Source organism: Lynx rufus, unplaced genomic scaffold (assembly GCF_022079265.1).
Source record: "Lynx rufus isolate CCGP_SWC_20201006 ecotype Redwood Valley unplaced genomic scaffold, mLynRuf1.p SCAF_15, whole genome shotgun sequence".
NCBI lineage: Eukaryota > Metazoa > Chordata > Mammalia > Carnivora > Felidae > Lynx > Lynx rufus.
Genome location: NW_025814829.1, coordinates 61384000 through 61398525, shown reverse-complemented (window position 1 = coordinate 61398525; position 14526 = coordinate 61384000). Strand labels below are relative to the sequence as shown.

The following is a 14526-nucleotide window of genomic DNA, read 5'->3' as shown; positions in this document are numbered from 1 at the left end:
CAGCCCGGAGCCCGGAGCCTGCTTCGGATTCTGTGTCTCCCTGTCTCTCTGCCCCTCCCCCGCTTGCACACGCTCTCTTAAGAATAAACAAACACGTGGGGCGCCTGAGTGGCTCAGTCGGTTGAGCATCTGACTTCAGCTCAGGTCATGATCTCACAGTTTGTGAGCTGGCGCCCCACATCGGGCTTGCTGCTGTCGGCACAGAACCCGCTTGGGATCCTCTGTCCCCCTTTCTCTCTGTCCCTCCCTGGCTTGCGCGTGCTCTCTCAAAAATAAACAAACATTTAAAAATAAATATCTAAATAAGTAAACAAGTAAATAAATAAATACGCAAATGAACGAACGTTTTTTAAAAAATCAAAACTTGTCCTTTAGATAAAAACAATCTTCTTTTGGGTAAGTGCCTTCTGAAAACGTCCGAAACTATTTCCTATCATCTTACACAGGAACGGACTGCACCTAGGGCTGTCCCTTGATGAGCCGGTGGTTACAACCACAGACACAAGGGCTGTCTACGTCCTTGTGCTGTGACGGAGAAGTTCACCTTCACGTTAAGTGGCCCTGACAGCTATCCTTCTCTAGTGTTTGTGCCTATTTTTCACGGTTTCTGTCTTCTTCCTATCAGGCTGTTTTCTGTTGTTTCCAATTCAGGTTAAGGTAGAACACCAGAGAACCAACTGTTTCCAAAGTAAATACAATCTGAGGAAAAACTGGTTTTATGGTGTCACTTTCATTACCCAGAAATTTTAGATAATCAAAGTCATCGGAAGTACACCCTGTAGATAAACGCGTTCACCGCAATGCTGCTGGACTCACAACCACGACAGAAAACCCCATAAACCTAAACAGCGTATTCAGCAACTCCCCCTCCAACCTCTGCAAATACCTAACAGGCCATCTGGGAGCCAGAGCCAACACGAATGTCTCCATAAGGCCGACCGAGTAGCACGGGTGACAGCCGTGCTACGGAGCACACTGTTCTAGAAGCTCGAGGGAAAAGGCAGCAAAGGGTGAGTCGGACCAGGGGCGCAGGGTGGGGACGGTGGCCCAGGTTACGGGGAGCTCGCTCAAAACCTCAGCGTGACCAGGAGGAGGAACGCCGCCACGACGGGGAGGAGGTGTCTGCGGAAGGGACAGCCAGGCGAGAGTGGCAGCCCAGCCCCCAAACTCCCAGGACAATCGGCCACTCCCACCAGCGGGGCTGGACGACCGCCCTAAGGAGTGGGCACCCGATGGAGGACAGACCCCACACGCAGCAGCGTCGGGCCGGGCCGCACCGGGAGGACACGCGCCGTGCCCTCGAACCTCACCTTTTCTTTTCTTGCTCCTCCTTCTCGATTTTGTGGGACGCGACGTACGTGGAGAAGAGATGGCAACACCTGTTCAGGAGCTCGACAAACTCTACCATGGCGTCTTCTTTAGAGGTATTTCCCAGGGCCGCCCACTCTCTCCTGGAGGGAAAGCGGGACAGGTCACCTCCTCGCCACAGAGCGGAACGTGCCTTCACATAAGCCTACGCGCGAGCAATTCTCAATCAGAACTAAATCGGAGAGGGACCCCAGCATAAGGCAAAGGCTCAAGTCCTCAGTTTCAACGAGCAAGTGGGGTTGACTGAACGAGCTAGGCCACGCGCGGCCCAAACTCACAGCCGTAAGGGCGGACTGAACGCCCTGCGGGTCCTTTCCACACTAGCAAAGGGGTATCAAAGAGTCCCTCTCCTCCTGTCACCGCATTTTAGTCGTAACTGAACGCGCTCCACGGTGCATTCTTTTTCTGCCACAACTCTGTGTGCGTCCCACAAGGACACGGCTTACTGTATACTTTATGTGGCTGCTTTTCGTGTTATTTGGGGAGGATCAACTTTAGCTGCACTTGTCTTATGTTCATAATCAGAGGAGTAAACTTCTTCCACATTATCTATGCAAACACATCTCTATGCAAACACATCTCCACGCCAAACACACACACACGTGAAGATTCCAGATGCTGCGAGCAGCAATGTCTGTTTCAGTCTGACTCTAAGCTAAGGAGCCCGCTGTTTACATCTTAACCAACTGGCTCTCCACTCGACTCAACATTACTGTCGCTAAATCCGTTATACAACAAAACATCGTTACCTCCTGTCATTCCCCAACACATCAAAGAATCCAACCTCAGGACAAGTGTCTGGATTATATGGACCCATAAGAACCTGCTTATGCAGTGCCACAAGCTTCAGTTTTTCTTCGTAAGTGGGATGAAAGGCTTTGCCATCTTTTTCTGCAAGAAAAAGAAACACAAAAACAATCAGAATTGGCAAAAAAAAAAAAGATTTTTGGTATCCGACGACGCCGTTTCGCTCTCTAAGGTAGTCACAAACTACCTGCGATAGATACAGATCTTACGGTGAGTATATTTCATATACTGAATTTTAATAGAGTCTACGGCAGAAACCCTTTATGCGGAGTTGTTTGTTTTTAATGAAGCCAAACACCAATATCTATGTTAAAACTTCCACAGAAGAAACCAATCTGTCAAGCTAACAGGCACACACATACAAACTGTACCACCTGACATCTTCTACACATATTAAAACTTGTGCAACAATCATTTTTATAGTTATTTAACTTCATTTCAGAGAGAGAGCATGGGAGCAGGGGAGAGGGGCAGGGGTGGTGGAGGAGAGGGAGAGACAGAGAGAGAGAGAAAGAGAGAGAGAGAGAGAGAGAGAGAGAGGGAGGGAGGGAGAGGGAGAGGGAGGGAGGGGGAGGGAGGGGGAGGGAGGGAGAAAGAGAGAGAGAATGAATGAATTCCAAGCAGGCTCCATACTCAGTGTCGAGCCCAATGCGGGGCTTGATCCCACAACCCAGGATCACCCCCTGAGCCGAAATCAAGAGTTGGACACTCGGGGAGCCCAGGTGGCTCAATCGGTTAAGCGTCCAACTCTTGGTTTCGGCTCAAGTCACGATCTCATGGTTCACGGGTTCCAGCCCTTCATCGGGCTCCACCCCGCGAAGCCTCTTTGGGATTCTCTGCTTCTCCCCCTCATCCTGCGCACTCTTCCTCTTTCCCTCTCTCTTTAAAAAAAGAAAAATTTTTTTAATTAAAAAAAGTAGTATGTATTGCCTACAAATTTTATCCTAGTACACAGTCGTCACCAAAATACAATCACTGATGAGAAAAGAATGTGGGTTAAAGCTTATGAACAGGAAACTCAGCAAGAAAAAAAAAAAAAAAGAAGCGGCCAATAAGCATCCCAACATATTTAATCAACTAGTCACGAAAATGGCAATCAAAACCATACCAAACCATAACCAAAACTTGTGCCGTGATACGGTCAAAGAAAGTCAGGTAACATCAAGAGCTGGTAAGACCGGGACAAAGAGGCACCCACGCTCCCGGACGACGCTGTTAAGTATACACGGTTACCTTGGAAGGTAACAGTTATGTTAGAAGTTTTCTTGGAAGACAAGTTAGCGATAGATTCCAAAATCATAAAGGTGCACACCCTGCCATCCAGTCCTTCCAATTCTCGTTCTCTCCCCTTCATACTGTCCCGAATAGGGACAGAGGCACGTGCAGGGATATTCGCTGCCACTGTGTGCTTGCCGTCCTAAACAATCTAAAAGTTCTTTGAGAAAGAAACAGCTAAATAACGTAACATACTTGGATTGTGGCATATGTGACTTATAGGAAGTAGTAAGTGAAAAACGCAAGCGGCAGAAGATGATACACAGTCAGAGCACACCACACGCTTCATCAATCCTAAGCACTCCCCCAGCCACACACTTGAACATCTCTAAAATCAGACTTGGGTTTTTTACCAGCTGACATTTTCAAGTTACAAATAAGCAGGTTTTCTTTCTTAATAGCATGTAAGATATTAGGGAGTCTTAAAGCTTTTAAAAACGGGGCGCCTGGGTGGCTCCGTTGAGCGTACACGACTCCGGATTTTGGCTGCGGTCATGGTTTCAGAGTTGAGCTCGAGCCCATCGGGCTCCGTGCTGATAGCGCAAAGCCCGCTTGGAATTCTGTCTCCTTCTCTTTCTCGGTCTGCTCCTCCCACGTGCACGTACTCGCGCGCTCTCTCAAAAATAAACTTTTAAAAAACAGGAAAAAAAAAGGATCTTAGGGTTGACACAATACAGCATGTAAACACACCCACATACATATTCTACAGGTACGTTTACATGAACGTAAATGCAAATTAAAAAATCCAGGAGTCACATCACACCAAAGGAAACCGAAGGAGTCTCACAGAGAATTTAAGCCTTACTTGTCATTGTAATCTTTCAGAGGAAAATGTGCGGAAGAGTAAGCTGAACTGTTAAGAGGAGTTTCCTTTTTTTTTTTTTTAATTTTTTTTAACGTTTATTTATTTTTGAGAGAGAGAGAGAGAGAGAGAGAGAGAGAGAGAGAACGAACATGAGCTGGGGAGGGGCAGAGAGAGGGAGACACAGAATCCGAAGCAGGCTCCAGGCTCTGAGCTGTCAGCACAGAGCCCGACACAGGGCCCGAACTCACGAACCGTGAGATCCTGACCTGAGCCGAAGTCAGACGCTTAATCGACTGAGCCACCCAAGAGCCCCAGAGAACTTTTATATACTTCTATGTACCTGCATTTTTTTCCAGCAAGAACAAACTCATGCGGTATTTGGAAAAAAATATTAAGAAAAGACACTGGGACACTGATCTTATTCATTTAATACAAATCGAAACAACTCAAGCAACCTGTGGACCTGCCATCTGTCTTTGCTACTGAGCAAACAGTATCACTAGACAATTAGCACCAAGGAGGAACTTCCTCTAAAGCTTTTTGGACAGGATTAGCAGAGTTATTTATTTACCAAGAGGCAATTCCCACTTCAAAATCTCTTAGAATGCTATTTCAGGGTGCCCAGGGGTCTCAGTCGGTTAGGCATCCGACTCTTGGTTTTGGCTCAAGTCATGATCTCACGATTCATTGGTTCAAGCCCTGGTCAGGCTCTGTGCTGACGGTGCAGAGCCTGCTTGGAATTCTCTCATATTCTCTCTCTCTCTCTCTCTCTCTCTCACTCTCTCTCTCTCTCTCTGCTCCTCCGCCACTTGCGTATGTGCTCTCTCTCTCGCTCGCTCTCAAAATAAATAAAAATAAACCTAAAAAAAGAAGGTGTTTTTGTTTTTTTTAATATTTTTTTAAAATGTTTGTTTTTGAGAGAGAGAGAGAGAGAGAGAGAGAGAGATACAGCACTAGTGGGGGAGGGGCAGAGAGAGAAGGAGACACAGAATCCGAAGCAGGCTCCAGGCTCTGAGCTGTCAGCACAGAGGCCGACAAGGGGCTCGAACTCACGGACTTCGAGATCGTGACCTGAGCCGAAGTTGGACGCTCAACCGACTGAGCCACCCAGGTGCCCCATGTTTTGTTTTTTAAAGCCAAAAAGAACTACTTCTAAGGATACCATTTTGAGCCTTATAAAAAGAAATTACGTGCTGGTGACTCAAGGTGAAGTGAGCCTAAGAAACAGCAGGGGTGGAGCACAGGAGGTACAAGTCCTTGCTTTGTTCAGTCAGGATTCCTGGGGTTTGTCGCTTTCTCCTTTAGGGGAAAAAAAAAAGCCTGAATTGTATGGAAGTAGTTGCTCTGACCTAAATAAATGTAAATAAAGATAAAATCAGATGGAAACTTTATCCACTAGAAGACCAAACACTTTCCCGATTAGTCATGTAATATAGCAATTTTCAAACCTACACACACACACACACACACACACACACACACACACACACATTCCTACTTGCTGCAGGGAGAGCATTTGACACCAACAGTCTAGTAGATATCAACACAATTTTTCTAGCCTATGACTACTACGGTTATTTCAGTGGAGGGAGGGTCCATTTCTTACCAGGTAATGAATTTACTCCTTTATTTCAAAGACCTCGCCCTGCAAACTAGGAGCAGGGGAAGAAGGGAGAGGGTAGGCAAACAACGAAACTGTGACAATTAATTAGCAAGTTGTCAGCCTAACCTCCCGCCCTAAAAAGTGACTCATCCACAGGCAGGGTGAGTTTCCGGATTTCTGAATGCCGTTTTAACATCTGCCCTTTTTACTGCCTGGCTCAGCTGGAGTAGCATGGGACTCGTGACGTCTGGTCTGTGAGTTTGAGCCCCAGGCTGGGTGTAGAGATTACTTAAAAATAAAATCACAGGGGTTCCTGGGGGGCTCAGTCGGTTAAGCGTCCGACTTCGGCTCGGGTCATGATCTCACGGTTCATGGGTTCAAGACCCACGTCGGGCTCTGTGCGGACACCTCGGAGCCTGGAGTCTGCTTCGGATTCTCTCTCTCTCTGCCCCTTCCCCGCTTGCACTCTGTCTCTCTCTCTCTCTCTCAAAAATAAATAAAATGTAAAAAAATAAATAAATAAAATCTCACACACAAAAAAATAAAGAAAGAAGAATACATTTTCAGTGTTAGCTCTGGCCCAGCGTCAAATTAATCTGTTCACCACCATGAACCCGAGCACTCAGCACCACGCTTGGTTCATGGGTACCACCTAACCCATGCCCGACTAAAGAAAAAACTAACTTCACAGGTCAATTTCTGTGAGAATTAGCAAAACGGTACATTCGTTCTTATCAACTGTACTGGCATTTCCACAGAATCATGTGCACACTTGTTCAAGAACTGTTCTATCATCTTTCGTTAAATTCTACTATGGGATCTTCACATTAATCGGCATCATCCAAGCTGGGGACCAAATGTGTCTGAACCAAAAACAAGCATGACGAGACAAAGAAAAGGAAACGCATCGAAACGTCATCTTTCTGAAAGATCGGCTTACAGAGTTTTCTTTAGTCATTTTTTATATTCCCAAATTTTCTTCAATATGCATAACGTACTTTCATATCAAATACATATACACTTTTTTTTTTTTTAACAAACATTTGTAAAAAGTCAAGACAACTCATCTTTCAGCCTTTGGGACAAGGTTATTAACAGATCCATTATCCTCCCCGGAAGAAGAGACACAACCCAGGAGGATGTGCAAATCCCGCCCTCGCTACACACAGCCCACACGGTGCTCGTGTTCTCAACGCAGGATGTGTTTTGTTCGGTTTTCCAAATCAGATGAGAATAATTTTCTTCTCAATTACTTACGGTTCCACAGGCATTAAATACGCTTAATAGGGAAGTTGTAACTGCCATTAACTACACAGAAAAAGCCTTGATGAAACTCAAAAATCTCTCACCAGGACCACATTCCTAAAGGGAAGTTCTAGTTCAGTGCTGCCGGAAAGGAATACAGACTGGCATCACCCTAGGTTCCTGCAGTCACACGGTTAATTATTACCAAGTTATACTCTGTTTTCTACGGCAACCAAAAAACAAACGTGAAGTACGCTTAGAAAGAAACGGCAGGGCTATTTTTCAGGGACAACCACATAAAGACACAGCAACAAGCAGACGGCTACCATCACCGAAGGGAAGCGTGACTGCAAAGCTAGTCATTCTTTTTTTTTTTTTTAACGTTTATTTATTATTGAGAGACAGAGCGAGACAGAGCATGAGCATGGGAGGGGCACAGAGAGGGGGAGACACAGAATCCGAAGCAGGCACAGAGCCCGACGCGGGGCTCTAACTCACAAACCAGGAGATCGTGACCTGAGCCGAAGTTGGATGCCTAAATGACTGAGCCACACAGGTGCCCCGCAAAGCTAGTCATTCTTAACTGACTGGACTGAAAGGGATCACCTGTTGGCATCTGTCCAGCAACAACGATTTTAAGAAGTTCATTTTCTATAAAACCGAAGACCGATAAAAGGTTACAAATTAGTTTTACCTAAAGGGGACAGACTAAAGCAGGGAGTGGCAAACTGGATCGATCATGCCCACTGCTGTCTTTATAAGACCTGGGAGCTAAGAATGGCTTTTGTAAAGTTTTCTTGTTTAAAGTAAGCGCTATGCCCAACGTGGGGCTTCAACTCATGACCCTGAGATCAAGAGTCACATCTCTACCGAATGAGCCGGCCAGGTGCCCCTGGCTTTTACGGTTTTCAAGGGCTGTAAAACAACAACAAAAAAGCAAAAATGGAAAAACAAAAACAAAGACTATAAATGAACACAGACCATATGTAGCCATTAGAGACTAAAATACTATCTAGCCCTTTGTTTTTTTTTTTATGTTTATTTATTGACAGAAATAGACAGAATGTGAGCAGGGGAGGGGCAGACAGAGAAGGAGACACAGAATCCGAGGCAGGCTCCAGACTCTGAGCTGTCAGCACAGCCCACAAACCGCGAGATCATAACCTGAGCCAAAGTCAGACGCTTAACCGACTGAGCCACCCGGGCGCCCCCTATCTGGCCCTTTTATAGGGAAAGTTTGCCGACTCCTGACTAGAGGAAGAAGTAAACTCAGAAGCCAAATGACTTCCAGGTATTCAAAAAAAAAAAAAAAAAATGCCAGTATAATTTAAAGGATAGAGAACGTATTTACAAACTTCCAGCTAACCATGATGGATTAAACACACACCATTAGCTCTGATCCTCGATGAAAAACCTCCACACAAACAAATAAGGGAGGCAATTTAGAGAACGCTGGGAAGTTTCAGGAACCCGGGTTCCTGAGGCTCCAGGTTCATAAGAAGCTGGAGTCTAGATGGAAAAAGTAATGCTTCTTAGGGGTACTAAGAAGGAGGCACCCCTCCCTCCCACTGTGTTCGACAACCCCAAGCAGGCAGGTGGCTACCCGGCCCCTACTTCAGCAGAGGGCTGACGTTTACTGGAGAACCCGAATCACACGTGCTCCAGATGGGGGAGCACCAGGCTGGGAGTGAAATGCAGGACTAAAAACCGAGCAACGAGTTGCCCTCATCAACCCTCATCAACGGTCAACAACTTCCCCCCACCCTCCCTTCTCCGGCCTACTTCCTGAATGCTGACAACTAAGTTCCTACAACCCAGGAAGCAGCCAGGAGTATCTGCGGGAAAAACTGGCCCCAAAGATAAAACCTACAATTGCTGGGGTGCCTGGGTGGCTCAGTCGGTTAAGCGTCCGACTTTGGCTCAGATCACGATCTCGCGGTCCGTGGGTTCGAGCCCCGCATCGGGCTCTGTGCTGACAGCTCAGAGCCTGGAGCCTGTTTCAGATTCTGTGTCTCCCTCTTTCTCTGACCCTCCCCTGTTCATGCTCTCTCTCTCTGTCTCAAAAATAAATAAATGTTAAAAAAATTAAAAAAAAAAAAACAACCTACAATTACTAATTCGAAAGGTACTGATGGTTTGAGGATTCCCCTATGAAATCTCTGCTTCATCACCCTACAATTAAGGCTGCTACTCAAGGCTACAGTAACTGTTCGGTCCCTTACACTCCAACAGGAATGAATACTTGACGATCACCAGATATTTGAGAATGCTTCCAACACGGGAACACCCACACCCCCACACCTAAACTTTCTTTTTTTTTTTAACATTTATTTACATTGAGAGACAGAGGGTGACAGAGCATGAGCAGGGGAGGGGCAGAGAGAGAGGGAGACACTGAATCCGAAACAGGCTCCAGGCTCCAAGCTGTCGGCACAGAGCCCGACATGGGGCTCGAACTCACAGACTGCGAGATCGTGACCTGAGCCAAAGTCGGACGCTTAACCGACCGAGCCACCCAGGCTTACACTTAATATCCTTCAACTTTCAATATTACTTCAACTTACACTTAATATCCTCAGAGACAGAAGCTAATGTGTCCATTAAGCAAAACGAGGGACAAGAAAGAAAGACAATTTAGGGAATAAAAACTCTTAGAAATGGAAAATGTAAAAACAAATTAAAAAAAAAAAAATCTTCCGGGGCGCCTGGGTGGCTCAGTCAGTTGGGCATCCGACTTTGTCTCAGGTCATGATTTCACAGTTGATGACTTCAAGCCTGGCCTGGCTCTGTACTCACAGCTCACAACCTGGAGTCTACTTCGGATTCTATGTCTCCTCTCTCTGCCCCCCCCCTCTAAAACAAACATTAAAAAAGTATTTTTAAATATTTCATTGGCTAGAAAATGGAGTTGAGAATATCTCCTAAAAGACAGAGATGGAAAAGATAAGAGAATTAGAAGTTCAATTCAGAAGATCCAATATCTTTTTTTTTTTAACGTTTATTTTTGAGAGAGAGACAGCACAAGCAGGGGAGGGGCAGAGAGAGAGAGGAAGATACAGAATCGGAAGCAGGCTCCAGCCTCTGAGCTGTCAGCACAGAGCCTGACATGAGGCCCGAACCCACAAACCATGAGATCATGACCTCAGCCAAAGTCGGATGCTCAACTGACTGAGCCACCCAGGTGCCCCAGAAGTTCCAGTAACTTAGTATTAACATTATCATAGAGTGAAATCAGAGGAAAAAAGGGTGGAAATTATCACGAAATAATATAAGGAAATTTCCCAGAAATGAAGGATGCAGCTTGAGACTAGGATGACTATCAAATATTGAACATAATCATTCAAAAAATAAACAGAAAGGAGATAAACAGAAATTCTCAAATGCTAAAGACAGAGAAAATTCTCAAACTTGTAGGAAGAGAAACAGGTCACAACACAGGATCAGGAATAAGAAAGACTACAGACATCTTTAGAGCTGGAATACTGAAAGCTAGAACACAATGGAATTATACCTTGAAATTCTGGGAAGGGACTCATCTTGAACTGTTGACCCCCGGCACTGTAAAATAGGTGTTGTTTTAAGCCACTGAATTTGTGGTAATTTGTTTCAGCAGTAATAGGACACTAACACAATACACAAAACATATTTTCCCAAGCAATTAAAAATAGAAGTGGCTTCTAGATTATGTTCTTATTAAATTCATAAAGGGGCGCCTGGGTGGCTCAGTCGGTTAGGGATCCGACTCTTGTCTTCAGCTCAGGTCATGATCTCACGGATTGTGGGATCGAGCCCCATGCTATCAGTGCAGACCCTATCTGGGATTCTTTCTCTGCCCTTCCCCCGCGCTTGCTCACCTCACACACTCTTTCTCAAAATGAACTTTAAAAAAAATTCACAAGTATTTACAGTTCTAATATGACGACATAATCTGATAATAGTGTCATATTAAAAAATGCACAAGTATTTAACAGTTCTAACACAACAACATAATTGGTAACAGTACTGGAGTCAGTTACCAAGCCCAAAGCTCTGAAAAATTAAGTCCCTTCCACCTGAAATTAATTATACAAAAGGTTATTAGTCTCACACATCGACTGCAAGAATAGGTTTATACACAGAAATCCTATTTTTCTCTTTTCTTTGGAGGTAAAGGTGGAGTGATGTAACAAACCATTTCAATGTCCCTTCTGGCCTTTATCTGTGAAATGAAACCATACAATCTATGAGCCGGAAAGGATAGTAACGATCAGTGACTGAATCTCGCAACCAAAGCTCAGACCCCCTGTACATTTCCACATGGCCCACAACAACGTGTCTCTGGATACACAACATAATAAAGATGTGAACAGCAGCAGCAGTAAACCTGAAGTGTGAGAGGAGGAGAAGCGGTGGAGGTTACAGCTTAAACTAACGTGAACTAGAAACTATTTCACTAAGTCTCGTGGTCACCGCAAAGAAAAAACCTGTAGCAGATTCACCAACGATTAAGAAAGGGGACTCAAAGCATATCCCCCCTAGCAACTGCTACCTTACGCCTGAGCAGGTGCAGGTGATGGGAACTCCCTGTCCCAGGCACACGATTCCATCTCCGCGTGGCTGTGGTTTTTAGTTCTTTACTGAGTCGATCTCTCGCACTTCTTTTTTTGTTTTATTTATTTATTTTGAGAGAGAGAGAGCAAGTGTGTGCAACCAGGGGCGGCAGAGAAAGGAAAAGAGAGAGAATCTCAAGCAGGCTCCGTGCTGTCAGTGCAGAGCCTGACACGGGGCTCGATCTCACAAATCTGAGATCATGACCTGAGCTGAGATCAAGCAGGAAGCTTAACTGACTGAGCCACCCAGGCGTCTCGATCTCTCAAATTTCGATCCACAGGGTCTATTTCCAGTTCTCGGCATTAAAGAAAACACATTTCACAGATAAGACCTCAAAAAAGCCACAAAATACCCATCATGTTTGCCCAGAGTTCTCTACGCTCTAGGCTAAACATCCGTAGCTAATTCCCTTACACTTGCTAAAGATCTACGTTTTATATCCCAGCTCTGTTAAGTATACAATAGGGACAAATCATTTAACCTTTCTGAGCCTCAGTATTGTCACCTATAAAATGGAGATGACTTCTCCATAGGATTCTTGTGAGGGTTACAAACAACGTGTTCCAATGTGCTGGTGGAGTGCCCACAAAGCACACACTGACAGCGGCCATTATGCTAACGATGTCCCACACCTGGACAAGTGGCTCTCTTCTGAAAGACTCGATTTGTCTTTAACCCTAAAGGATGCTGCCTCAAACAAAAAACATTACCCAGGGATGGTCGGATCTGCACAGAAGAGAGCAGCATGTCTCTCTCTTCCCTCACCCTAGATACTGTATTTCCATCAAACCAGCCCGAGATCAGATTAATGTGCTGGGGGGGGGGGGGGGGCAGAGACAGAGGGAGACACAGAAGTCGAAGCAGGCTCCAGGCTCTGAGCTGCCAGCACAGAGACCGATGCGGGGCTCCAGCCCACAAACCAGGAGATCATGACCTGAGCCAAGTCGGATGCTTAACCGACTGAGTTCCCCAGGTGCCCCACAACAAACCTCTGAATAAAGGAAGACACAGGGTTTACAAAACTGAGTGGCAGGATAAGAAAAAGCACCCTAGACGGTGCTGACTCCAGAGCTCAACTTAGTAAATATTAAGCCACAGTAGCTCCCATGTAGCAAACAGATAAAAGCACAGTAGCCCTCCCTTATACGTGGGGTACACAATCCAAGACCCCTGTGGATGACTGAAACCATGGAGAGGACCGAACCCTATATATAGAATGCTTTTTCCTATACATATACATCCGTGATAAAACTAAATTTATCAAATTAGGCACAGTAACAGAACAAGAATAATAAAACAATTCTAACAATACACTGTAATAAAAGTGATGTGGACGTGGCCTTACTGGCCCGTACTCACCCTTGTGATGACGGGAGATGATAAAACACACACGCGATGAATGAGGTGACGAACGAGGTGATGTGGGGTAAACGACGCAGGAGCTGGGACGCGGCATCAAGGCTACCAAGACCTTCTGACGCGGTGTCAGGAAGATCACCAGCTTCCGGACCCCAGCTGACCACCGTGGGGGGTGAAACCAGCGGTGAGGGGAGCTACTGCAGACACTATCTCCTCTTGGGGGCGGTTTCCAGAGTGGGTGCCTTGTGGAAGTTCATCACCACACACTTATGAGCTGTGTACTTTCCTGAATATGTATTAAATGAAGGGGAGGCCTCCGGGGGAATGTCAAAGTAACTCACATGAAACACACACGTACACATATCCCTGAATCTGTCTTCACGTGAAAATTTCAGTTCAGCTCAAATGTAACATGAACTAGCCAGTAAGAAAATCAGACGCGTGAAAGGTATTACTATTCTCAGCGCCTATCGTTCCTTTCTTAGGACGGTCTCGTAGGTCTGTATGTTCTCTTACACTATTACACCCTTGTATCTAAAGGTGAAGACAATAAAGAAAGCAGGAAAATATAAATTCAAAATTTAATAGATGTTGGATAGTAATAATTCAATTTCAAATTATCTGGGGCTAGACCACTCAAGTCCAGGAGGCACACACTAATTACACAGGCTACCGAAGAATGAACGACAGCTGCACATCACTGTAAAACCTTGATGGGGCCATTCATACAAATGGTGGGAAATGCCTGTGCTTAAAGATGACAAAATGAATGGAACCATCTCAGCATGTCCACGTGACTGCCTCTCTGAGACCCGTAACATAACTGAGCGTATGACCAAGTCTAATCAACAGCAATGCTAGTGGAAACACATCAACAATTCCATAAAGACACTGAGTCCAAGACTTATGACTCAAGTAAGTTCTTCCGAATTCGACTACAGGTTTTACATACCATACCCTCAAAAATACTCCTGTCATGCTCGCTCGCTCGCTCTCACACATGTACACACACACACACACACACACACACCCCAGATCTCTAGATCTGTCTACCGAAAAGGCCTAGAAACAATGACCAATCCAGTAGCAAAGAGCACCCACTCCTATCAGCCAGATGATGGCTCCTCAAAGGCTGTTTCCCATTAACAGGTTGGAACCTCGTCTCCTTGGACAAATGGCTAATTCCTGCTAAGGCAGGAAATGTATACGAATAACCTGGAACATCTCATCATACCAGATAGCAAGGAAGCTATGAAAAACTACTAGTCATGTCAAAGGAACTTATGAGCGAATTTGACAAGGCTCCCACTTGCTAAAGACAGTATTGAGCATCGATAAGAGCTTAAAAAAAATAAATCAAATACGTTTAAAAGCATGAGTACATAATGACATCAAAAAAAAGTGTCACCTGTTGAGGCCACTAGAGAAAGAACTCATTATTCTGAAAACTAATAAAGGGAAGGACGCATTCTTC

The 14526-nt window shown here is 45.3% G+C and overlaps 1 protein-coding gene across 3 annotated transcripts in view; it reads right to left on the bottom strand.

The window, feature by feature from the left end:
• The window catches only part of ACBD3 (acyl-CoA binding domain containing 3), a 32569-nt gene that overhangs the window by 14015 nt on the left and 4028 nt on the right, over positions 1-14526 (bottom strand). The window contains exons 1-3 of one of the 3 annotated variants that reach the window (XM_047077146.1): positions 13053-13948; positions 2118-2259; positions 1311-1451 (exon numbers count right to left, since the gene is read on the bottom strand). In XM_047077146.1, the coding sequence (XP_046933102.1) occupies positions 1311-1451; positions 2118-2259; positions 13053-13149 (380 nt within the window). In that variant the 5' untranslated portion in view covers positions 13150-13948. Of the gene's footprint in view, positions 1-1310; positions 1452-2117; positions 2260-10614; positions 10851-13052; positions 13949-14526 lie in introns of those variants that run through there. The other 2 variants (XM_047077147.1, XM_047077145.1) reach the window with 2 other exon arrangements.